A 26,818-nucleotide genomic window follows, 5' to 3' on the forward strand; every position below is an offset into this window, starting at 1 on the left:
GCAGATCAGCGAGGGATCAGCGAGGGAATGTGTTTTTTGTCATTTCCCTCGCTGATCCCTCGCTGATCTGCGAGGGAAAAATTCCCTCGCTGATAGTCGTCGCTGATACCTGGTTTTCTAGTAGTGTTTCCTCTATTGGTCAAAAACATTCTTATCGGACAACATTGTGAGCGATGAGGGTCAATCTGGACAATAGTTTGATCGATGAGAGTCCTTATAGAACAATAGCTTGAGATGTGGTGGTCCGTATCAGACAACACCTTGAGCGGTGAGGGTCCTTATCTGACAATACCTTGAGCCATGAGGGTCCCTATTGGATAACACCTTGAGCGGTGAAGGTCCTTATCGGACAATACCTTGAACAGTGAGGGTCCTTATCGGACAACACTTTGAGTGGTGAGAGTTCTTATCGGACAATACCTTGAGCGGTGAGGGCTCAATCTGGATGAAGCTTCGGGCGATGAGTGCTTATAACAGACTTAGTAAAATGTTATCTAACATTATAACACACAAACAATATCTATATGAAAGGTGAAAACTCATAAATTATCAAAGCCATGCAACACTCACCTTCAAATGACGACCTCTCTGGATGTTTTAGCTTTTCTCATTTTTAAACAGGTTTTTGCCAGAGTTTCTTTTTATCAAAACCAGTATCCAAACCTTTTTCAATTTTCTCTTACTTACTCCAAAAACAAGAACTTTTAAAAATATTAATTTGATACTGATATCGATATATATATTTTTTTAATTTATATTTTATTCAAAAATAAAAACATTATCGTTTTCTTAAAACCACATAAAACCATATTATATGGACATAAAAAAATGAAACAATAAAATCGAGATATATATCTTGGTGCATTGCACGGGTATCCTTCTAGTGTGTGTGTGTGTGTGTGTGTGTATATATATATATATATATATATATATATGGTTGGGTTCACGTGAGACCAATGGTTTTTCGTGAGACCTGTAACACCAATTTATGTTCATTGATCAACTTTATAAGCTAATGATCTAACGGTCTAAAATTGCACGGTGACAATTTTGTAATTATTGAGAAGTCTTGTGGCGTTTATGAATGTTAAGATCTGACGATTATATATCTAATCCAAGGGTTGAGAATTGGTCTTACGGGTCTCACGAAAAACATTTGGTCTCACATGATCCCAAATCTATATATATCCCAAGTCTATATATATATATATATATATAGACTTGGGATCATGTGAAACCAAGTGTTTTTAGTGAGACCCGTAAGACCAATTCTCAACCCTTGGATTAGATATACAATCGTCAGATCTTAACATTCATAAACGCCACGAGACTTCTCAATAGTTACAAAATTGCCACCGTGCAATTTTAGACCGTTAGATCATTAGCTTATAAAGTTGATCAATGAACATAAATTGGTCTTACGGGTCTCACGGGTCTCACGAAAACCTCTTGGTCTCATGTGAACCCAACCCTATATATATATATATATATGTATATGTATGTGTGTGTAAAAGAAGAGACGGTGGAGTGGTTTAAAATTCTTAAATCAATTTTTTAAAGCACACCCTCAATTTTGAAACGAAATTCAAAATTAACCTCATACTTCCAAACCAACAAACTACCAACACATCCGCATCGGCGGCTACCCGTCCTTTTTGACCGGAACCGGAACCGGCAGTTCTTGAGATATTGGAACCGGAACCGGTTAAAGCGGTTCTTGAATTTTTGGAACCGGAACCGGAACCGCCGGGAACCGGTTCCGGTTCCGGGTACCCGCTTCCTAAAATATTAAAATTTTGTTATTTAGAAATAAAAATAAAATATTGCCAAAACACTAAATTAAATAAACAADAATABAAATTATRCGGAATAATGGTTACAAATATTGTTTTAACGATTAAAACCATAATAGACTAATATAAAATGTTCAAAATTTAACAATTATATACTATAATTGTAAGATGACCGCGTCATTTGAAGATGTAACTTAATATAAATTTGGTATTGAAAAAAATCAATTATTTTTTTTATTGAAAAACAACAGCCGGTTCTGGGCACCCGGCGGGTAACGGTTCCGAAAAACTGAGAACCGGAACCGTTCTCAATCGGTTCCGTATTTTAGGAACCGGAACCGGAACCACTCATATCGGTTCCGGTTTCGGAACCGGCGGTTCCGGTTCCGCAAACGGGTACCCGATTCCGCTGCTCACCCCTACATTCATATATGTAACAAAATAAGTTCCAAGGCGGTTCCGGTTCCGCAAACGGGTACCCGATTCCGCTGCTCACCCCTACATTCATATATGTAACAAAATAACCATTTGTTTCTTATTTGTGATCACTTCGAATCCTTTTAGTGTCATGAAATAATCCAACAACTAAAATGATAGCAAAACTAATAATTTTGATATCAATAAAACATCACCATATCAATGAATAAACATTTAATAATTAAAAATTATTATGAAAATGATGCCAAAATTTTAAGAGGACAAAAAAGTCGCAACTATAACATGGGAGACAGAATTATTAGGAATTGTTGGATAAATAGTACAAACTACAAACAATGCGGCGCTTTTATCGGCTAATTTCCTTTATTCATTATTTATTTTTAACATTTAATTTATTTATTCTAAATATTTAACAAATCTTTTAATCAAACTAAAGTAACTCATAAACAGTCTCAAACAAAACGGTAATTTTCATTCAAGAGGGTGAGAGTGAGGAAAAATTGTGAGGGTGAGAGTGAGGGATGGTGTGAGGAGGAGGGGGTGAAAAGTGATGTAGGGGGTGGGGATATCAACCCCCATTTTAAAAACACACATGATTTAATATTGAGTTGATTTTTTTTTTTTGGGTAACATTGGGGTTTCGGATCAGTTTACATGCACTGACTAGTCCTTCAGGGCGACCATGTATGGTTTGAAGTCATCGCAGGTAAATCTTCATTGCCACAAGAGTTTTGACAGCATTTAGATTCGAACCCTGAATGATTACATACAATAAATGGTAATAATAAAAAATGAACTAATTTATTTTGGATTGTTAATAAAATACAATAAAGATCATTACATAAGGAAGCATGGAGGAAACATTAAAGATCATTCCATCTTCGACCAAGAGCTGCAATCTGAGTTTCATCCTTAAGCATTTACTCTTGTGCTAGGAGATTTTAGTGTATAATTAATTTTTCAGCATTTCATTTATGTATTTTAATTTCTTCCTGCGGCGGTGGTCTAGCTGTTACTTTTATTTTAATACAAGTATTTTTCAAGTATTTATTTATCATGCATTTCGTGTCTAGTATGAGTTACTCACTTAATTGGTGTGGGTGTGAGTCAAACTTAAGACTAGTACGCAACACTTAGGTGTTGTCATCGTTGCTAATTCTTAAACTTGGTCGGTTGAGTCAGATTTAACTCAATGCGGATAAGTCGATCACTTTATAAGTGTTAATATTATATCTTAGACCTAGAAATGGGCGAATTCGAAATATGGCTTAAGTAATGTACATAAATTAAAGAGAGTCTTTGATAATCACGTAGAGATACGAGTTTTGTATGATTTACTAAAGTTCAAACTTTAGTCGAGTTTTATATCACAAAGGGATTTGGGTATATATCTTTTTACGACTCAGCAATGGTGGACACTTTGTGGGTACTTTGTCGGCACAGTCTATAAAGGTTCACTTTTGAGTGATCAGGATCTTTATAAACAATTCAATGATACACAAAGTATCTGACCATTTTGTTACTACGTATGACTTAAAGAAAAACTTACAATCATACCCATCTTTTAATCATAAGTTTGCTTCCTATTTCAAGCATTTCAACCAACAAAAACTTGATTTTTCTTACAATCGAAACGTGCTCAAGAAGTTCATGAAACTCTCTGATTCTCTTGTGGAAATGATCTTGGTACTATATCACTTTATTACTTGTGGCGATCATAGTGTAGGCATGCACTTACACCGCCATTGTGGGGACTTCATACCCACTGTGCGAACACATACGATTCGTAGGTATTAGGTTTTTGGCGCCTTTGCCAAGGAATGTCGTGATTTTTGTCCTGAGATAATGACTTTTACAAGCCTTGGTCACTTGTTTCATTTTCAAAAGCACCATTCGTGTTGTATGTCATGCCTACAACACGGTGAACTTTTACCTCTTAATCTTGAAATTGAACGAACGTTAAATAGAAGAAAAAGAGGTAGAAATAATCGGCAAATCCACAATTTAAATCCGCACTCTCATTTTTTAATCAAATAACCCTAATCTCGGGGGTTGATGAATGGAAAAGTAAGTATGGGAAGAGGATAGTGGTTGGTCGAAACGGGAAATATGAGAAAGAGGGCACCAGAGAAGGAGGCCGTTGGAGAAATTCCAATCAAGAGAGGGTCCGATGAAGATGTCTGTCCGTCGTGGATGTTTATGTTTGTATGATTAATTCAACGATGGCGTAAAAATCATAAAAAGGTGGGGTATATACAAACCCCACAATACGTCCTTCCATTTTATAAATTAGATGTAAGATTATACACAAGTTTCATTAATATTACAAAAATATCATCATGTTTAATAACTTTTGATTAAAATTCTTTAATGATTGAGATTAGTACTCACAATTCTTAATCTTTTTACTGTTCTCATTTAATTTTGTAATAAACATTTATAATATTAAAAATCAAATCGCATTTTGAAACTTTATCACATAATTAAGTAAACACAAAAGCTTTTTAAATAGAATGGATTTTTACTATTGCAAAATTTTATGATGACAGCTATTTGGGTTGTTTTTATGTTAAAATTTTAAAATGCAACTAATTAGAGCCTCCACACACTCCAAAAAGTCATTCAACGATTTTTTATTTTTTTACATCAGATTTTTCTAACAAAAACTCATTAATTAATTTTTTAAGACATATATGCCAGTTAAGATTTGGAGTTACGTCATGAAACCACCTTTTTACATATGAAACTTCACAACGTTTTGTTGTGAAGGTTTGATTTTTGTTTTACTTTCATAATGTTTTGCTGTAAAGTTTCAAGTATAAAAAAATTGTTTCATGGGCCTCATGAAAACAGACTGGTCTCACGTGAATCCAATCTTATGAGTTAATTATATCTATCTAAAATGTTTCATAGAACCCCTTAATTTAATTGTCGTTTTAAAGTACACCGTATTTTATAAAAATTACTCGACGCCAAAATTTTAATTAAAACCTCCTAATTTAATTTGTCATTTTTAGGTCAAGTCATATTTCTCAATAATAAATGTTACTTGAGCTTAAAATATATTTAAAAAAAATAAAGATGATAAATATATTATATGATTTTTATTTTATTTTTTTGATATTCGATATTGGTGTTATTTTATATGAATTTTTTTAATAATGTATTTTGTTATAAAATTTATTTTATTTTATTATAGATATTTAATAATTTAGATTATTTAATTAAAATGTATAAAATCAAATGAAAATAAGATTAAGATTAAGAAGAAAGAGCAAAATGAAAATTTAGAGAGGGAAATACAAAATGATTCGATGTAATAATCAGTTGAAGAATGATAAGCTTTTTCAATATCTTTTTTATTGCAATGATAAAAGCTATTCCATAACTTATTGGAATAGTAAAAAGTTTAGGGATCGTCTACCTAAACATTTATCCGGTAAACACTTACCGATAAAATTTAATATTATCGTTTACTTATCGAGTAAAATTTTATTCATTAAAACGCATCATATGTAACAATTTATCCTGGTAAGCGCTAACCATAGTAAGAGTTCTCGTCCTCACTTACCGGGTAAGACTCTCGATTCTTACCTTCGCTCTTACCGGGTAAGATTATTAGCCTTTGCTATATTCATCCGGTAAAGTAAAATGACTTGGTAAGCGCTTACCCGGGTAAGCTTTTGGTAAACGGCACCTTAATGTTCTTATAATTATAACCAAGGTTTCAAAACACAATCCGTTTTAGGAGTATGGTATCAAGTTTCTTCTTTAATGTCGTGTACTAATCAATTATAATTGATTTAAAAAAATCTTAAATTATATGCCAACCAACCGTACTTGATAACAACTTAATAATTAAGTACAATTTTTTCGGTTGGTATATATTGGTAATGATATTATAACAACTTCATGTTACATATATGAAAACTTACTGCTTGTTCAAATTTTTGAGTGATATTTTAAGTTTATAGATAGTACATGTCATGGTTAAGGATGTTCTAATTATAAGAAATAAAACTTGCAAATAGTAAAATACTTAAACAGAAAGAGTTAAAAGTTACGGTATTTAATATTCAATATATCAAAAATACAAAAATAATTAAATAAGTCGGTACCACCGTGATAAAGAACTTCCAATAAGTATTCATATTTGATACAGTACTACAATACCAATTATGATATCAATTTAATTGAACGGTTGGTTTGATCTGATACAAAATTACCACACTTAATTAATTTTATAATAATAATGTTAGATAAAATTAATTTATTTCAGAGATCGTTGAATTTTAAAACATTTATCGTAAAATAAATCAGAAAAAAATAAAAATAACTTTTGAATCTACCAAAAGTTATTTGCCATCATGTGAATGAGTTCTATCGCACACAAACACTACTCTGCATAGTGTGAATGAGATTGGATCCACCAAAAACACATCCTCTATTCACTATAAATATCCCTTTGTACTACAACTCCTCTTCACAATTCATGCCATTCATTCTCTCTCATTCACACCATCATTAGATCTCGCTTTCGTTACCCACAGAATGGCAGGAGGACGTTCTTACACAGCTTCGATTTTGGTTCTGTCGTTGGTTCTCTTGATCGCATTCGCCGATGTAGCTCAGGTACCGATTCCAGTTGTTTCGTTTTAACATCTTGATCGTCGATTCTACCTATGGAATCAATGAATTTTGTTACATATATAGTACTCCTGAAAGTTGATGTAGTGTAAAATTTGATTATATCAAAACTATACAGACTTACTTTGATTTTAAACATAATATCTAACGTGTTCTTTCACATGTTCCACAGGGATACAACAAGCTTCGTCCACAAGGTATGATTATCTCTCATCGGAAGTTCATTTTGTCGTTACATTAATTAATTACGATCCAGGAATGCGAAATGACATTGTATTAATTAATTAATTTGTTGTACAGATTGCAAAGGAAAATGTACATACCGTTGCTCTGCAACATCGCACAAGAAGCCGTGCATGTTCTTCTGTCAAAAGTGTTGCGCCAAATGCTTGTGCGTGCCAGCGGGTGTTTATGGCAACAAACAGACGTGTGCTTGCTATAACAATTGGAAGACTCAAGAAGGCAAACCCAAGTGTCCTTGATTTTTATATCTCAAAGTTTAGAGGGGCTCTATTGACAACTCTTTAAAATGAAAGGGTCGAACTGTTCCTTTTTTTATCAAATAAATTGAAGTGTATTGTTGTTATGTAGTAAGGATAACCAGGGGCATTTTAGTCAAAGTGTTATCCACCCAATTTGGTATTTCCATTTTTCTAGAATAAGTTTTTTGTCTTAATATATTGTTGACCTTTTTGGTGTCTGTGTGCAATCAGACACTCAATTTCCCTAATTAGTACAATATATGGATTTTAAAAAGCCATAAAAAATGCTAATGAATCAAACATATGACGAAAGTCTACATCTCTACGACTTTGATACCTGATAAATTTTGACAATTTAGCTAATAAAACACGACATTAAATTATATTTGATAAATTAAATGATAAAATAGTTGTTGGTTGATAAATTAGTTGGTAGCTGATAAATCAATTATGTTTAACAAAAACTAGCTAATAAACCAGTAAGAAAGTGTAAAATGACCAAAAATAATATGTTAAACTTAATCAATTTTAATGTTTCATGATATTTAATTAAAAAAATAAGTAATAATATAATATGTTATTTAATATAATTATGATTATACTATTAGTTACATAGAGGTGGGTTATTATATAATCATTTACATGTATACAACCAATACAACTCAATCTCGACCGTCCATTTAATTTGATGAATATGTAATTTGATAGAAGTTTTGGTTGTTTTATAATAGAGAAAAGTATAAAAAAAACTCAATGAACTTTAGTGTTTGGAATGATTAAGTCCTTAGACAATTTTTTGGAACAAATAAGTCATTGGACATTTCAAAACATGTTAAATAACTCCTTGGACTTTTTAAAACCTGTTAGATATATCATTATGACCTATAAAACTTGTTACTATGGTAAAATAATAGAAAAAATCTGGAAAAAAAATAATGAACTTTCATATTTAACACGATTAAGTCTCTAAACATTTTTTAAATAAAAAAATACTTATATTTATAAAATGAAACAAATATATCAAAAAGGTACTTAGATTTATAAAAATATTTACATTTAAAAAAATTATTGATAAAATTTATTTTAATTAAAAATAAAATATATTCCATATATGATTTCTCAAWTTAAAAAAGATTTAAAGGATTACTGAYGAAATTTTATTTAATTAAAAATAAAATRTATTACGTTGATGATTTTTCATATTAAAAAAATAGAAAATAATTTGAATAATTAAATACATAATTAATTAAAATTCGTCGCTAGTGTTCATTAGTATATATGCATAGATTACTTATATTTAATTGATGGCTAACTTGACCACCGTCAGACGCTCTATCACTGTAAAATTTAATAAGTGTGAAAGATCGTGCTTGAATCTTGTTGGTGATGTCATTTCACAAATAGATAATCGATGAATGTTAATTAGTTATGTATTTAATTAAATTGTATCGTTAATTCGTCAGTAATTTAATCAAATTATTTTTCTACCTTTTTAATTTGAAAAATCACTAACGAAATATATTTTATTTTTAATTAAAATGAATTTTATCAGTAATCCTTTTTAAGTTTTTATTTTATTTGTTAATTTGAAAAATCATATACGAAATACATTTTATTTTTATTAAAATATATTTAATCAGTAATCCTTTTTTTTTAAATTCTTTTTTAATTTTTTTATTTGGAAAATCATTGAAAAAATATTTATTTTCAATTAAAATAAATTTCATCAATAATTTTTTTTAACTATAAGTATTCTTTTGTAAATGTAAGTACATTTTTGGTATATTTGTTTCATTTTATATTATAAGTACTTTTTGGTTCAAAAAAAATATTTAGAGATTTAATCGTTCAAAATATAAAAGTCTATTGGTTTTTTTCCAGATTTTTTTTATTATTTTACCACATTAACAAGTTATATAGGTCATAAGGATGTATATAACAGGTTTTAAAAAGTACAAGGAGTTATTTAACAAGTTTTGGAATGTTCAAGGACTTATTTGTTTCAAAAAATTGTTCAATGACTTAATCATTCCAAATACTAAAGTCCATTGGGTTTTTTAGACTTTTCCCTTCCTATTATAAAGTATTGATCATAATTAATGAATTTTATTTATCTTTATTAAATGTTTAAATCATAATAAATAAACTCTCATCATTTCCATAAATATTTCAATTTATTGGGTTGCATTGGTTGTACAAATGTAATGAGTTGCATTTGAAACAAACTTTAGTTACATATACATGGTTAAATGCACGAAATAGCAATCAACTTTCACAAATTTTCTTATACTAAAATTTGAGTAAATTACACTTTTCATCTATGTGGTTTAGATTTTGTTATTTTCATCTCCATGATTTACTACTTATTGTTATTTTCGTCCATGGACTAATTCTTATCTTAAAATACAAGGGACCCAAACAGTAAAGAATTATAAATAATAGGGAACGAAACAACAATAAACTATAGATCATAAAAGGTTACGATGAAAATAAAAATAAACTACAAACCAAAAGAACGAGAACTATAATTTTTAAACCACAAAAACGAAACTCAACAACAAGGACTAAAAACATAATTTACTCCTTTTTCTTATTAGTACTTTCATATTGTATTTGGGGGCTGTTTGTTTGGCTCTTAATGGTTACATTAAGAGCCAACCTCTTAATCGCTAAGAGGTCAAGGCTGTTTGGCAAAAAAAATACTCTGAATGGTTACATTTTCCCTCTTAACCATTTTGCATCTAAGGGGTCACTCAACCATTCAGATTGCATTTCTTCCATCTTTACCCTTCCACACCCCCTCTCTTCTAGTCATTGCACGAGAACTCGTTGCCATCTCCGGCAGCCTCCATCAGTTTCGACGGTCGCATCCACCGTCTCCATCAGCTTCGATGGTCGCCTCCACCGTCTCCATCAGCTTCGACGGTCGCCATCTCCGGTAGCCTCCATCAGTTTCGACGGTCGCCTCCACCGTCTCCATCAGCTTCGATGGTCGCCTCCACTGTCTCCATCAGCTTCGACGGTCGCCATCTCCGGTCGCCTCCATCAGTTTTGACGGTCACCTCCACCGTGTCCATCAGCTTCGATGGTCGCCTCCACCGCCTTCCACAGCTTTGCCGGTCGCCTTCCAGTAAGTAATGGAACCCCTTTTCTTCTTCATTATTACAGTTCAAAAGTGGGATTGTTGATTTGTGGTGATGGAATGCTGTTTACCCTCAACTTGACTTAGAAATCGAAAAGGGTTCTGAGAAGAAACAGAGGAACATTGCTAGTTCAATGGACCTTCATTAGAAATTGAAAGGGTTCTGCCTAAACTGATCTTGTAGAAATTTTGTTTATACACAGGGTTAAAATGGTAATTTGTTGTCATTCAGAGAACCGTTACCAAACAACATTATTTCATTCAGCTATTAACCATTCTGGCCCTCTTAACCATTTTGACCACTTAACCATTCTGCACCAAACCATTCAGCAACCGCCAAACAGCCCCTTGGTTAAAGCATTGGTATTTGAAAAAAAATGACGAATAAAAAAAACCCAATGAACTATCATATGTCTTTAAACTATTTTTTTAAATAAATAAATCTTTAAACTTTTTGAAATCGAACAAATAAAACCTACAATTTATCGAAACAAAAATATTAACGAACTTCCATATTTTGAGCAACTAAGATCTTGAACAATTTTTTGAACGAATAAATCATTACACGTATAAAACGAAATAAATGTGTCATTAATGTTTCAGTGTATCATAAATCGGTACGAAAGTACAACGAACCAATAATATGAAAATAACACCATTTTTATTAACCACTATTTCTTTTTTAGATTCAAAAGACAATCAGAGGTGTTCGTTATGATCCTGTGGTGATCATGTGAATCTGAAAAATAAATAATTTAACTTCTTTTATGATTTTCTGTTGAATCTAAAAAATAAATAATAGATACTGGAACTGGTATTTAATTATTTTTTATTAGTTTATTGTACTTTATTACTGATATGTTGATACATCAATAGATAAGTGATGTATTTTTTTTTTTGGTTTTATAGGTGTAGGAACTTGGTTCAAAAAATCAATTATGAAATTAATCGTTCAAAATATGAATGTTTATTGAGTTTTTTTGGTTTAAAAAATAGTTTTAAAAATTTATTTGTTCAATTTCAAAAAGTACAAAGATTTTTTAATTAAAAAAAGGTTTAAAAACTTAATCACTTAAAATGTGAAAGATTGTTTGAATGTACCACCCCCTGTCTCGTGTGGCTAGGGACGGGAGAATGTCACAGTTTAGCGAACGTAAAAAAATACAATTGTACTTCACTGGGTTTTTTGAAATTTTCCCAAAAATTACCCATTATAACAATGGGTAATTTTTGATTTAAATTAGGATGACATAACACAAGTTACCAATTTTCTTACCATGTTACTGTTATATTTAACATATTGTTGACATAGAATCATTTGAGATCCCTCTGTATTATTTTGATCCATCTCCCTGATTATAATGTGAACTGTGTTACCGATCCAATCATTAGTTGGATGTTGGATTTTGTCAACCGATCCAATTCAATTAACATTATCCAAATTAAATATGTTTTACTATAAGTTAATACCAACCAATTTATTAACCAAATAATTATCATAAAATAAAATAAAGAGTAAATTGAAATTCTGATTTTTTTCTTGGATCGAATCCCTACAAAGTTTTTATTACAAGAAAACCCATGTGGTATGCAAAAATGCCATTTTTGTAGGAACCCACTCCAAAAAACAACAAACCACAGGGACCAAACTTTGCAATTTACTCTAAATAAATTTAATGAAATAAAATAGTTTGATTTATAAATTTTTTTATTCTATAAATACTCAGATATTCAAAAGCAATTTTAAAGTAATTTTCAGTGTTTCTTTTATAATTTAGTGAATCTATGTATATTAATTAATATATTAATAAAAACCAAAAACACTATTAAACACACGATATTTATTGAATGTTAAAATATTATATTAAACAAACAACATTTATAAATGTTAAAATAATAATTAAAACACAAAATAAAAATATTAAAATAATCGTCATTTCTTTTAATACGAGTTTTTGTTAAATTTTGTTAATAAAAAACTAATTACAAACGAAGATTCGTTAACCTATTACATACTTGTATGTGATTTTAAATATAATTTTCTTTTCGTACTCACGAAGAAGGCTTCTAAAGTTTTGTGTTATAATAATAATTACATTTTACATTTATTCAATAATAATTAATATATTAATGTTAAATCTATATTCTATTAAAAAAGTTGTAGCAATACTAATTAATGATAAAAAAATTGTATTTTTTTTAACCAAAATTTTATTTGATAAACTTATTCATACATTTTTTATAAACATACAAACATCAAAAAATATGATTTGGTTTTAGCAATTACCAAAAAACAATTTCTTATCAAAAACCATACACCATAGGTTCTTATATTACTCACTTACATCATAGCAAAAAAAATATAGACATGATATTACTGATTAGCAAAACCCAATTCACAACAATCGTAGTTTATAATACAAAAGTATGTCATATCATCATTTTTCCTGTGTGTCGCTTAAGAAATCTGATAATAAATCGTGGTAGTGAATTAAATGTCTATTTTACATAATCTTATGAGCATCAAAACAAAACTTTCAAATAAACTTAAAAGTTAAACTAGTTTATATGATTGTCACACTTTACAACCCCAATTGACAAAGTTTAATGCCGATTGCGGCTTGAAATCGTAAACCTCTCCAATCAAGGAAAAAGAAAATATAGAAATGGATGGTGATGGACCTAAAAGGGAGGGTCTAGATTGTTCAGTCTATCACCTCATGTAGAATTTTTTTTTTTTTGATTAACCTGGATATCCAACCCGCTATGCGAGCCGACTAATCTCAGGGCGACCACCTGCTTTGCAGATAGCCCGGAGTAATCGCATTTGAACCTTCGTGTCCACATGGGGATTTTTATTCCTCCTTGGATTTGAACATGGGACCTCCTGGTACTTTTGACCTTTGGAGCCTAGCTCAAACCAATCAGGCACCACCCTTGTGGTTTCTCACGTAGATTTTGAGAATGATGTACTCTTGCACACAGGCTCTGAGGCATATTTTGTTGAGATCATGACTTTCCTTGAAATGCATGAGACTGATTGGGAGCCTTACACTCATTTCATGTTGAAAACCTTTAAGGCTGCCTATTTGTTATTTGATGAGAATGTTTGGACAAACTTTATTAGACATTATTTATCATCGACTAATCATGACAGCTCCACTCATGTGGAAATGTTGGTGCTTTTGTTTAGTCTCATAACAGGTGAGAACATAAACTTTCATGAAAACATTCTGAATGTCATCAAGGTGGAGAATCAAAGGTTGTTTAAAGAGAATGAGAAGTTGAAGGAGGAATGCAAGAAGATGGATATTGTAGCAGTAGGCACCACATCTGCAACACATACTATGTATCCTACTCCTTTGGAGTAGGACAAGTTTAAATCATCTTTCTTTAGTCTCCAATTTTCTAATTCTTATAGTTTTATATTTTTTAGCTTTGTTTATTTTACAAGATTACATGTTCAATTATTGTTGTCTTTGATTTTATAGCCTAAATAATTCTAAGGTTTTGGATATTCACCTAGTAGATATGTTCTCGCTAGAACTAGATACAATCTTTTTGGGACACAACTTGATTCACACACCACATACATGAGGGGAATAATATAGGCATTTCTTCTTGTCTCACAAATAACCACTTGTACCCTCTATATACACTACACACCCCATATAGCCAATGAGAACATTGTCAAAATCCAAGTTTTGGGGAGGGTTATCTACTAAGGCCAAAACATCATAACAAAAGAGCATAGTTTTAAGAATATGTCTTATTAAGATATGGCTTAAAGCACACAAAAATGTCCCATATGGACAATATGCATGCTTTTAACAAAAAGAGCATAAATAGTACCCAAAAAAATCAAAAAAAAATTCAATGTTGAAGCACAAGAAAAAAGCCATGTAACTAAATTTCAAAACATTTTTAGTCGATTATAAATAGTTTTTTTGGCTTAAAACATAAGTAACCAATTTTTAAACTTCAATGATTTATTAATTAAAAGAAAATATTCAAGGACTTAATTATTTAAAAATGAGAAAGTTATAATTTATTTAGTTTAAAGATTTAATTATTAAATCTAATTTGACTTTTCTGAACTATATCCAACCATTTATATGCTATTTACAAATAATATTTCATTAATGACATTCATTTAATAGTCGACAACCATATTTGTGTGTGTTCATGAACGTGAAAATCATGTACTTCAGACCCAACACATGTTCCCCTGATCACGTGTACAAAATTTTTAAAATATATAAAAGTGTTTTATTTTATTATTATGATTTTCTTATACATATTTTTGTTTAAATCCAATTTATTATTTAATATAACTTTAATCAAAATAATTACACCATAAAAAGTAAAAGTTAAATGGACAATTTGACAAAAATGATGTTGATTATTTTATGTTTGGCAATTAATTTGGTAATAATTGAACAGATGTTATATATTTTAGGGTTAAATTCATGAAATAGCAACCTATTTTTATAAAAAAAAATTATTATAATATTCTATTTTTTTTTTATTATAGCAATGTACTTTCAAATTATTTTTTATTAAGACATTGCACTTTAAAGATCTACTCATTATGACAATGAATAACATGTTACCTTTTAAACCGATTAACTTCTTGACTTATTTTGTTTGTGTGGCTTTAATGAGGTGATGTGGATGACACATCATTTTGATGAATTAATTAAAATAAAAATAAAAATCTATTTCAAATTATTATTAGTGATTTTTATTTTCCATTATTATGATTTAAAAAAACATTTAAATTTTTTTGACCTTTTTTTTATTAAGTTGCATGCAAATTAAATACTATAGAGTAAAATATTTCTTAAATAAATATGCTACATTATTTTAGAGATACATTTTGTTTGTAAAAAATGTAACACTTTTTATTTTATGTTGTTCAAAAAAATACATATCTTTTAAATTTTTCTCTAAAATATTAACGAAATAAATTGTGTTCTACAATTTTTTAATATTGTTATACTAATAAATAATTCAAAAAAATCTAATTAATTTAATATATTTATACGTCAAGTAAAAGTTTTTGAACAAATATAACATATTTTTTTAAAAGATAATATTTTTTTGGTAAAAAATGAGCAATTCTTATATTCTTTTTTCAAAAAACATATATTTTTTTAAAAATATTAGCGAGATAAGTTGTCTTATACTAGTTTTATTAAAATTGGTATATTAATGAATAATTTAAAAAAATTTAATTCATTTCATATATTTATTAAATAACATGTAAAATATATAAATATTAAAATTAAAAGTACATTGTTTAATAAGAACTAGTAGATGTTATAATAAAATAATTTTAAAAGTACAATGTTGTAATAAGAGAGTTACATCACTACAGTACATGTGGACAACTTGCGTGGAAAATGAGGTGGCATAGAAACTTGATATAATGGGTAAATAATTACTTCTAAATTTATATTTTCTAAGTATTCCTAGACACAAAACCAATCAATAATTACATCTAAATTTATATTTTTTACCATATCATTTTTACATAGTACCGAAAATTCATTTCACCACCAATACATTTTATGATATAACTTAGTATATAGATTGACATCAGTTGGTGTCACAATGTTGAGTATTTAAAGTAACACTTTATGTAAGTCAATATAAATCAGTTGAGCTTTCATGTCACACTATGTTAATTTTCCATCATCGTTTTAAACTTTTAGGGTTAAAACAACCTTTTTAGGATTCATCAATCTTCAGAATCAAAATTCCATCTTGGTTTATTCTTGTTTTAGAGAGAGGAGAACGGAGAGTTATTATAAGTCATGCACTCAATATTAGGTGATAAGAAGTTAATAACGTATGAAAAAATAAGGGCTGTTTTGAAATATTAAATATAAATATAAGTTGGATCGTCTCATATAGGTAGGAATTTTTCTTAGTTAATAACAAGAAATCTTCTATATTCTAATACAAAAATAAAATTCATGCGGACGGAATAATCAAAAAAGTCGGTGAGAGATGAACAATGGAGAATATATCAATGTTTTGTAGGCAAAATAGTTTCTGATTTTGTAATATATAAAAAAACTTAGAGAAAACAATAAGCAATACTATAAAATGAACAACTAATTAGTTTTTTCACATATTTTCTTCTTCAATGTAATTAACTAATACATGTTTGAGCCTTTAATATAACAGTAAATACTTCTTAAATTATATCAGAAACTAAAAAAATTTGTTACTCTTTTATGTATTAACTTTTTAAGGGTGAATTATATTAGTGGTCCCTCTGTTTTGCTCAAACTTTGGATTTGATTCATAAAACAAGCTATCTACACTGGTGGTCCTTAACTTTTCATTTTCATAACATTCATGGTCCCTCCACTTAACAATGTTAGTTAGCAACCATTATAAAAGACTCATTGGTCTTTAAACAAACTTTAGGGACCAAAAATGCAATCAACTCTAATATATAATGAAATTCATGTTTTTTTTTATTTATCCATTCACAAATCAAATATTTTAAATAAAGTACATATTAAATAAAAATCTTTATATTGATTTTAAAAACTATAAAATTCACAAAAAAAGACTAGCGTTTTAAAATATCAAGTTAAGAAAAACAAAAGAATCGAGATAAATTTACATATATTTGAGTTAGAGAATTTAAATATGCGAGCAAAAATATTGAAAATTAGTTTCGGTTAACATGAGACTATTAATATATAGTCAAACTACAAATAATTCCAATAACAACAAATAGAAATTATAAATTAAGATTCGAAAAATAATAATTATTCAAACAATTAAGAAAAACTATCACTACAACATAATTAGGTTTATAGGAGACCAAAAAATTAAGCGTCCTAAAAAACCATCTTATTATATGATGTTTGTTTTTATAGAAAATTCTTTTAAACATCATCATATAAAAGTGTTAATGCGACGCTTTGTATTATAAGTATTCTAAAAACTTGTTAGGACGTCTAAAAACGTTATATAAACTTATTGCAATGTATTTAGATAATACGTTTTATTTTTTGTCCTATAAATTAAGTTTTATAAAGTGGTCTATTGGAAAGCTTAATTTTGTTGGTGTCATATAAACCTAATTTTGTTATAGTTATTCAAGTGAACATATGGTGATGTTTATAAGTGAACATCACTACGTTATGAAATGAATTTCATGCATGAACAGTAACTGTAACTCAAATAACAACAAAATTGGTTCATAACTGAACATTTAGGTCATTTGTCGCCGTCATCATCTGCATCTGTAACAAACCATGTTTACTAGTGAACAACCGATCACAAATGAATAATGAACAAGTAACAAAACATGTTCATTAATGAACAATTAACCGAGCACTCATACCTGTTAACATAATCTACTTGTTCATACATAAACAATTATTACTATGAATCAATATTTCTATTTGGCATCTTTCAATATATGCAAGGTTCACCAATAAACACTAATTTAGTGAAATGTTATGGCATATGTAATCTACTTGATCAAACATGAGCAATTGTATCACCTAGTATATGTGTAACATTATCGTCCCGCATGGTTAAAGACAGAAGGTGCCACAATTAGTTAAAAAAAATAAAATTTAATGCATTATATAAAACAAAGCAGCTAATATAATTTATCAAAAGATAATTATATAAACACAAACGGAGATAACAACGTGTATCAAAAAAGGGTCTCAAAATACAAATATATTTACATTAGTCATCAAAAGCTAACCAAACTATGTCCTAATGGGTTATCTTCAGTATTGTCATATCCGTAGCTCTCATCCCAAAATCTCTGCTAAGTCATGTACCTGCCGATGACAAAAAAAATCCTAGTTGAGCTTAATACTTAGTGAACGGATAATAATGACTAAACAATGAATATGAGATATCAAGTTTAAAAGCAATTACATAACATTAAGTCATAATTCAAAAGAAAATCAAAATGTCCCGAAGACATGTGGTCCGAAGACCAAACTGCATCACGAGGATGCGTTGTTCCTAAAGGATAAACAGTCATTCGGCATGAGTGAGGAAAGGGGTGCGAGAACAACACAACATTTTATTATCGGATAACGGTTCCTAAGATTGATCCATACACTCTCTATTTGACCGGTACATAATCAAGTCCATCTTTAAATACTATATAAATTGGGACCCCATGATCGTTTTAGCCCCCATGTAAACATCTCAATACCGATGCCCACAATATTGAGTCTATAGAAAAAGGTTCACAATAGATACGATTTCACCAGTCAAGTAATCAAGTAATTCATGTTCCAAATTAGAATTCAAGTCATAGTTCAAAAGAAATAAAAGTTCAATAAAATGAGAATTTGGAACCAATATATTCGAAATTTATCATAAGTTACTCGGATTAAAAAACCTTATGCAAATGGCTATCCTTGTATCAAGTGATGTATGAAATTCGTACCTTAATCGGATTTGATAATTAAGGCACGATCAAACGGAATTCACGATCAAGTTTGACTTGTCCGCGTGCCTAACGAATGCATAAACGAGTTATTATTTGCAAAACATAAAAACCCTAATATAAATTATTCTAATAAAGTTATTTAGGTCTTAATTTACTTAAACAACATAGACTTCAAGAAGGACGGCCAGATAAGAATTGAAAACTCAAATGTAACACTTAGCCTTATGCACTTTCGATCCAACAACTTACATCTATCTTCTTTTTAAGCATTTTTACCCTATTTAGAGGCCCAACTAGATTCTATCATCTAAATGAAAGTTGTAGTATGAACTCTTATGAGTCTATTAATTTTGGAATCATATCATTTGAATCATCCATCTATTTTATATGAATTTTATAGAACAACAACTATGATCCCAAGTACACAGTGAACAACCCTAAAAACACACTGTTTTGAGTCACTTAGAACCACAACTGGGTTTTAGACCCTTCATAACAGTTTTAGTATACACTAAAGGCTCTCTACCTGCAATATATGAGTTTATTCCGACTTACAGTTTGAGAGTTATGCATTGTTAAACTACTAGACTTGCAACTGTTCGTAATTCCGATTTACACATTTTTCCTCAACTCACTTTTATGATCCCAAATTCAATGATTTGCAACATTTAAATGTTCTTAACATACCATTACATAATAAACACCACAAGGAAGCTTGATTATTATCCTAAGTTTGATCATACAATTTTGTTCTTTTAGACATTTAACTGAACACTTAATGTGCGGTTAATCTTATACACCAAATGTAACCATATTAAATCCATAATTTACCCTTTTAATTTCCACATCAATCTTAGTGAACCAAAACATTCAAAAACATATAAGATAACCAAATTCTGTAACACCAATATACTAATTATATACACCATCATAAACTAACTTTAAAAATCCTAATATGAACACCCTAATAAAACGAAAAAAATTTATATTCTTAAGAAGGGTTTAAAGAGTGGATTTCGAATATATATTAGTAATTTAGGATAATTTTTAGAGAGAAGAGAGAGAGAGAGAGAGAGAGAGAGAGAGAGAGAGAGAGAGAGAGAGAGAACATGACGGTGAAAGAATGAAGGAGAAGATGTTTTGATTTTAATATATGGTTTTCCTTTATATATATAAAGTTTATGCCCTATTAGGTATAAACTTAACATTTTAAGTTAAGTTCAATTTCATTTTGTGCATGTGTGACCCCTTATATAGCCTTTCGTCACAAAACTAGTCCAATGTACAAGTTGGTTAAACATATATGGTATAATATGTTACCTGAAGTTCACTTAACACAACTTGTATAAATTAACGGATAAAAGAGTGTTATAATATACATCTACAATCAAATAGGAAGAAATCATTAAGAAAAAGAATTAATCAAAAGGAACTGCATAATACAAAACTACCTCTTCATTCTCTTTCTTTTGGCTAACAAAATGATTGGTCGAAGAAGGAAAAAGAAAAAGGATGGACGTCATGTATCGGGTATGAAAACAAAGGTAATTAAGGGGCTGTTTGGTAATTGCTGAATGGTTTAGTGTAAAATGATTAAGAGGCTCTCATGATATAGTGTAAAATGAAATATAATTGTTTGGTAATTGTGTACAATGAAATTAGGGCCCTTAATAGTTAAGGGAGATCCATGATACAAAATCATTCTGAGGGTTTTAGAACCGTTAAGAGACATATTTTTATTTTGCCAAATAAGATTCACTTCTTTAACGGTTTAGAGTTGCCTCTTAATAGTTCATTGTATTAATTTGTAGCATGAAGAAGTGGACGGGGGGAGGGAAAGTAATGAAGTAAATGCACATGTGAAGACAGATGATGTGCCGGCGTCATCGCCTCCTTTCATCATCTCATGTGCATCCCATAACAACAAATTTAATATGTATTCATCATCAAAATTAAATCATTGCCATATATATATACACACACATATGAGTAATGTTGAAGGTAGCAGAAGAAGTTGAATCCACTGCTTCATTAATTAATCATTATACACCAATTGAATTCAAAGACTCCATGGATTCTGGTTTTTATGTACCTGCTTTACTTTGGGTTTCGTGTTATTAAGAAGTTGCAGCAGCAGTTTTTGGTTAATATATATATATATATATATATATATATATATATATATATACACATACATATATAGTATTATTAGTTTATGAATCAGTTGTCATGAAAGGTGGCGTTTAATGTGGTGAATTAAATTTGGTTGGATATTAGATCTGGAGAGTTGAAGGGACTCTTAATTTTTGGTGGTTGAATCCCTCTTTTACGCCTTAACCTCTGCATCTGCATACCACCACTCCTATACACTTCCATTCCCTAGATTCATCTCTCCCTCTCACACTCACACTCACACTCACACTCACACATACACCATTTATACATACATATATGTATGTATGTATAATTAAAACACATGCGCATGTATGATGCTGAGCTCCATCCCAACTGCCTATAAATAACCATCTTCTGTTCACCTATTTCTTCACATCATCATTCCAATGGCAGGAGGACGACGAGGAGCTCTGATTTTGGTCCTCTCGCTCATTCTCTTGATCGCATTCGCCGATCTGGTTCAGGTACCTAATCAATTAACTACTTGCACCTTTTCAAGCTCCACTAATTTTCAAATGCATATACAATCAATCTCACTAGCTATAAATATGCTACTTATTTACAGGGGTACAGAAAGCTTCGTCCAAGAGGTACACAAGTTACATTAATTTCCATCTTCATATTCAATGTTTAGTAATTGTTGTATGAAATGACACTCAATTTAATACATAATTAATCAAACTATTGAATTAACGGAATGCAGAATGCAAAGGAAGATGTAAAATTCGATGCTCGGCGACATCGCACAAGAAGCCGTGCATGTTCTTCTGCCAAAAGTGTTGCGCCAAATGCTTGTGCGTACCACCGGGTGTTTATGGTAACAAACAGAAATGCGGTCGTTGCTACAATAACTGGAAGACCAAGGAAGGCAAACCCAAGTGCCCTTAATTCATGTCTTAACTGTATTTCTCTGTTTTTAATTTCCATTGGAATAAATAAATTGTCAAGTATAGGTAGGGATGACCAAAGGGCATTTTAGTCAAACTGTGTGTTATCCACCTAGCTATATAGGATATATATCAATTTTAGCAAGTTTGTATGAATGGGAAGTCTGTAACAGAAAATCTCTCATATGTATTACCAGTTAATCAATTATAAGTTATTAACATATAGGCCCTACACCTTTAGTTGTTAGACCTATAACTTTTGAGTTTTACTTTTTGCTTACTATGACAATAATTTAGATGCGTTTTACTATTTTACTTAAAAACTAATTATAACTTTCCTTGTCTTTTAAGTCCCATAGATTGAAATAAAGTTTCTATTTTGCTAATTTCAATTTGGAAAAGGAAAAACCGGAAAAGAATGAAGCACAATCTTAATCCATGATTTATCCTTTTATCATTTTATGTTTTGTATTCGGGGTTTTGGTTTTTATATCCCTCCATTGTATTTTTTTTTTATTAAAATTAATAAAAATCAACATAGGGATGAGATAATTAGCTTGAATAGTTTTTAAACTCTCAAAAAATCACATGTTTCGTTGGTTTAAAAAATAGGCTTAGGAGCATTTTTTATTATTTTCGCACAGGGGATCAAAAATCTTAGGACCGGCCCTGTGCTTACCGTGGTAAGAGTCATAGCCTCACTTACTGGGTAAGACTTTTGGTCCTTGTCTCGTTCTTATTGGGTAAGATTGTTGGTCTTTATCATATTCATCCAGTAAAGTAATGTGACTTGATAAGCGTTTACCCAAGTAAACGTTTGGTAAACAGTCCCTTAGATTTTGATAGAAATATTTGAATAATATTTAGATATCGAGTAAATTATGGTTTTTGTACATGTGGTATTGTATATGGTCTTTTGGTCCAATTTTGTGTGTGTTTATTACAAAATTTGAGTATCTAACTTGATTGTAACCTGGTCCCGCCACATTGTTACTCCCATCATCTCAAATTTTAGATTACAATTAAAAGAGGGTCCCATCATCACCATCATGATTCCCCAAATTTCATCAATTCTGTCTCCTGCTTTTCCTTTCTTTATAAGTTGAGGGAGGAACACGACCCACAAAAACATCAATGGCTGCCACTCACAAAACCCTCTTCACTCTTCTATCCTACGCACTATTCGAATGGATCCTAATTCTAATGCTGCTTCTCAATTCTTTCTTCTCATATCTCATCACAAAATTTGCTACCCATCACCGCCTTAAACCCCCCTGCTTTTGGTGTTCCACCATTCATCATCTCTTAGACCCATATCCAGATCTCATTTGTGAATCACATGCAACTGAGATTTTCAATCTTTACTGCTGTCTTGGTCTAAAGGTGACAACTGAGCCTCTATGCAGAAATGGAAGCTGTTCATGTTGCTTTCAGGTGAATAATGTGGATGGATCATCTGATGGCACTCGTCCCTCAACGTACAAATCAATTTATAGGAAAAATGAAATGGTACAAGCCATGGATCTTCCTGTTGAGAATAAGAGTAGTGGACACATTCAAGTTTTTGACCAGATTATCCCTCTTGAGTGGACCGATTCATCAACCAGTTGTAGCACAACTTCAGCTGGTTCAAATGGACATGAAAGCATGGTGTGTAAGCATGAAGATCAAGTCCAAGAACAAGGTCAGGATTGCTTAATTAGTTTGCTTAATTTGGAATATTGTACATAATTTCAGGTCAAAATAGGTACTATATAGGATTGTCGTTAAAAAGTCGATTCATTTCTAGTTTCAAATGGTATGCAGATGGCAGATTCTTGAAATCATCAGATTGCCAAGATGAAGGAGATAAAGCTGGTATCTCCATTGATAGTTTAATGGCAGAACTAAAAGCTGAAAGACTTGCTGTATATGGTTTATACATACAACTAGATGAAGAAAGGAACGTGTCCGCCATAGCTGCAAAACAAGCAATGGCTACCATAACCAGGCTTGAAGAAGAAAAGGTTGCAGTGCAGATTGAATCCAAGCACAATCAAAGAATGATGAACGAACAAGCCGAGTATGATCAGGAGGTTGTGCAGCTCTTAAACGAACTCGTTATGAAGCTAGAGAATGAGAAAGTGGAGCTCGAGAATGAGGTTGAAATGTACAAAGAGAAACTCTTGGATAATTCAAGCAGCAGTAGCAAGGAGTCTTCAAGGACAGTTGAAGAATCTATATGGATTCTAGATGAGCTAAAGGATTGTATCAGAAAAGCAAGTTTAGATGAGAGTTATAAGGGAAATAGACTGTTTCATCTGTTTGATCATGAGGGTATGAATCTGAATGAACAAGATGATGAGGCATCTCATTCTGCTTGGAGACAAACCTCACTTTAGAAAGGATTCAGAAAATGTAAACACTTTAATTAGAATCAAGTTAATTACTAGTTTGGTGTAATTTTAATCGTTGATCGTTGTTTCGGGTAAAAGTCCACCGATGCTAAGGTGTTTTTGAAACGCGAGGACCTGAAGATGCATCCGTTTCATACCTTGACCAAGTCCATCCCTGATAAGCTGGTTGAAGGCCGAGGTACTTAGAGATTGTTTGTTTACCACTTAATAGTTCCATTAAAAGGCAGCATCTGAATCATTAAGAGACGAATTTGAGAAAAAAAAATCTGTTTTTAATGGTTCTAAAACTCTCTGAATGATTTTGTAGCATGTGCCTCCCTTAACCATTTAGCGTCCTAATTTTGTTGTAAATAATTATCAAACAATTATATTTTATGTTGTGCTATATTATGAGAGACTCTTAAATCATTCTGACTACTTAATCATTATGTATCAAACCATTCAGCAACTACCAAATAGCCTCTTAGTTGCATTGCCAACTACCATGCATATATGAGAAAAGAACTTAATCGTGGACAAAACGAAGATAAAAGGAGACAATGACGATTGATCACACACATAAGCTACCATAATCATACACGCACATTTCTTAAATAACTCGAGCATCACAACTTTGTATCGTTTTTTTTTGCCATCGACATTGTACTAGACGTCATTGTCTACTTCTTTTGACTACTGGAACTGTGCATAATGCATATAGCATCACTCACGATGCATTGGATCAATTCTCGTGAGAACCATCATTGCATCAATCTTAATTGAAAATCAACACTAATACGGTACACCAAGATGTACTTGATCAATTCTTGTAATAAATGTAATTCATGGAGTGGAGATGAGATAAAAAGTTATCAATGATTCAAATCCTTTTCTTATGCTTGATTCATTCATATTCTCGCACGATTGTTCGTCTGTTAACAGGTGTTTATATATATTAAAATGTTAATATATTTGTTTAATTTCTAAATTAAAATAAAAGAAGGTTACTAATAGATCAAAAGGCTCTTGAAAATATATTTAATTTAAAATATAAATAATAAATAATACGAAAATAAGATAATCTAATTTAATTTCGATTTATATTTTGAAAGCAAAGGAAAAAGGAGAAAAGGGTAAAACTCACTCCTGCAAGAAAAACACTTTGAAGACTAGTGCACAGTAGCCACGTCATCGATCCACGTGATTCTTTGCATAAACAAATCCAAAAGCCGTTGATCTAATCACCACCGCAAATTACAACCGTCGATTTCTTTCATAAACCCAGAGATTCCTCACATAAATTGTCTCCAAAAGCTCACCCATGCACACACTTTGTTACTGTGCTTCCTTCTTCTACGAAAGCTGATATCCTCTTCTCTCTTCACCCCCTTCTAATGGCCGACCAAGAATTTAGCCGACTCCCATCGCTGCCCCCGTATACAGAGGTAATTTTTGAACCACTTTCATCTTCTAATAAGACCTAACTTTTAATTCTAGGGTTTGAATCGATTTTGATGGTTAGATGTGAATTTTTGTTGCCCTAGCGACATGGGTTTTTGAGCTTTGATCAATTTACCCTTGCTTATAAATTGGGGTTTTTTTTTTTTTTTTTTAATTTTGGGGTTTTATTGTAGTTCTAGAAAAGTTCAGTTGTTGGGTGTTTTTGTGCAGATGATTTTTGCAGCAATTGATGCTCTGAAAGAAAAGGAGGGATCAAGCGAATCATCGATTTCAAACTACATCGAATCAACGTGCGAGTATTTGCCGGATGAACACACCAATATCCTGACGGACATGCTGAACAAGTTGGTTGATAGCGGCGAGCTAGTGGTTTTGAATAACAACTACATGCGGCCGGACCCCAGTGCACCTCTGAAACGCGGCCGTGGTCGCCCACCCAAGCCCAAGGATCCGGCTGTTTTGGAGACTCAGATCCAGGCTCAAACAGGGTCTGAAGTCAAAAGGGGAAGAGGCCGACCCAAGAAGGATCCAAATGCACCACCAGCGCCCAAAAAGGTCAAGGCTGCGGCGGTGCCGGCAGCCCCTTCAAAAACCGGGCGGCCAAGAGGGAGGCCACGCAAGGTTCAGCCGGAGTTTGCCGGCGTGGAAGCTAACTGAGTCTTAACTTTAGGAAAGAAAAGATAAAAGGGTTTTTTCCAGAGCAGAAATTCCGAAATTCAGATTAATATACAAGTCGGAATCCATGAATTGAGAGAAGCATTAGTCTGGATTAGGAAATTTGTGTTTGGGAAAAATAGACGTTTGTAAGGTTGTGTTGGTAGAATGTGTTAGAGGGTTTGTTGTGATTTAGGTTTTATGTTAAATGCATTTGTATGTTATGTTGTATGTAAATTATGAGGTATTTCGTTGAAACAAATGGTGGATGTGCATATAAAAACTACTACCCCTTCCCTTTATATTTTGGTA

The 26,818-nt window shown here is 31.1% G+C and overlaps 4 protein-coding genes across 4 annotated transcripts; all 4 read left to right on the forward strand.

The window, feature by feature from the left end:
- Positions 1 to 6,697: 6,697 nt before the first annotated feature.
- LOC112522016 (protein RSI-1-like) lies at positions 6,698 to 7,554 on the forward strand. The gene is made up of 3 exons (XM_025131069.1): positions 6,698 to 6,863; positions 7,051 to 7,075; positions 7,179 to 7,554. The coding sequence occupies exons 1-3, from the start codon at positions 6,783 to 6,785 to the stop codon at positions 7,358 to 7,360; spliced, it is 288 nt and encodes a 95-aa protein (XP_024986837.1). The 5' UTR covers positions 6,698 to 6,782; the 3' UTR covers positions 7,361 to 7,554.
- A 13,850-nt stretch (positions 7,555 to 21,404) lies between these two features.
- Positions 21,405 to 22,241, forward strand: LOC112526935 (protein RSI-1-like). Its single transcript, XM_025137384.1, has 3 exons — positions 21,405 to 21,593; positions 21,695 to 21,719; positions 21,833 to 22,241. The coding sequence occupies exons 1-3, from the start codon at positions 21,516 to 21,518 to the stop codon at positions 22,015 to 22,017; spliced, it is 288 nt and encodes a 95-aa protein (XP_024993152.1). The 5' UTR covers positions 21,405 to 21,515; the 3' UTR covers positions 22,018 to 22,241.
- Positions 22,242 to 23,235: 994 nt separating this feature from the next.
- LOC112500260 (myosin-binding protein 3-like) lies at positions 23,236 to 24,455 on the forward strand. Its single transcript, XM_025103671.1, has 2 exons — positions 23,236 to 23,700; positions 23,823 to 24,455. The coding sequence occupies exons 1-2, from the start codon at positions 23,523 to 23,525 to the stop codon at positions 24,395 to 24,397; spliced, it is 753 nt and encodes a 250-aa protein (XP_024959439.1). The 5' UTR covers positions 23,236 to 23,522; the 3' UTR covers positions 24,398 to 24,455.
- Positions 24,456 to 25,732: 1,277 nt separating this feature from the next.
- Positions 25,733 to 26,768, forward strand: LOC112527363 (HMG-Y-related protein A-like). The gene is made up of 2 exons (XM_025137972.1): positions 25,733 to 25,836; positions 26,063 to 26,768. Exons 1-2 carry the CDS (start codon positions 25,786 to 25,788, stop codon positions 26,507 to 26,509), a joined length of 498 nt encoding a protein of 165 aa, XP_024993740.1. The 5' UTR covers positions 25,733 to 25,785; the 3' UTR covers positions 26,510 to 26,768.
- Positions 26,769 to 26,818: the final 50 nt, after the last annotated feature.

The sequence above is a fragment of the Cynara cardunculus genome (genome assembly GCF_001531365.2).
Source record: "Cynara cardunculus var. scolymus isolate 2C chromosome LG 1, CcrdV1, whole genome shotgun sequence".
NCBI lineage: Eukaryota > Viridiplantae > Streptophyta > Magnoliopsida > Asterales > Asteraceae > Cynara > Cynara cardunculus.

Bases quoted from the DNA above. Each gene is read 5' to 3' on its own strand.
- LOC112527363 (XM_025137972.1), top strand. From the start codon at position 25,786: ATGGCCGACCAAGAATTTAGCCGACTCCCATCGCTGCCCCCGTATACA. The intron at 25,837-26,062 runs GTAATTTTTGAA...GTTTTTGTGCAG, and splicing joins CGCTGCCCCCGTATACAGAG to ATGATTTTTGCAGCAATTGA.
- LOC112526935 (XM_025137384.1), top strand. From the start codon at position 21,516: ATGGCAGGAGGACGACGAGGAGCTCTGATTTTGGTCCTCTCGCTCATT. The intron at 21,594-21,694 runs GTACCTAATCAA...ACTTATTTACAG, and splicing joins CATTCGCCGATCTGGTTCAG to GGGTACAGAAAGCTTCGTCC. The intron at 21,720-21,832 runs GTACACAAGTTA...AACGGAATGCAG, and splicing joins CAGAAAGCTTCGTCCAAGAG to AATGCAAAGGAAGATGTAAA.
- LOC112500260 (XM_025103671.1), top strand. From the start codon at position 23,523: ATGGTACAAGCCATGGATCTTCCTGTTGAGAATAAGAGTAGTGGACAC. The intron at 23,701-23,822 runs GTCAGGATTGCT...AATGGTATGCAG, and splicing joins AGATCAAGTCCAAGAACAAG to ATGGCAGATTCTTGAAATCA.
- LOC112522016 (XM_025131069.1), top strand. From the start codon at position 6,783: ATGGCAGGAGGACGTTCTTACACAGCTTCGATTTTGGTTCTGTCGTTG. The intron at 6,864-7,050 runs GTACCGATTCCA...CATGTTCCACAG, and splicing joins CATTCGCCGATGTAGCTCAG to GGATACAACAAGCTTCGTCC. The intron at 7,076-7,178 runs GTATGATTATCT...TTTGTTGTACAG, and splicing joins CAACAAGCTTCGTCCACAAG to ATTGCAAAGGAAAATGTACA.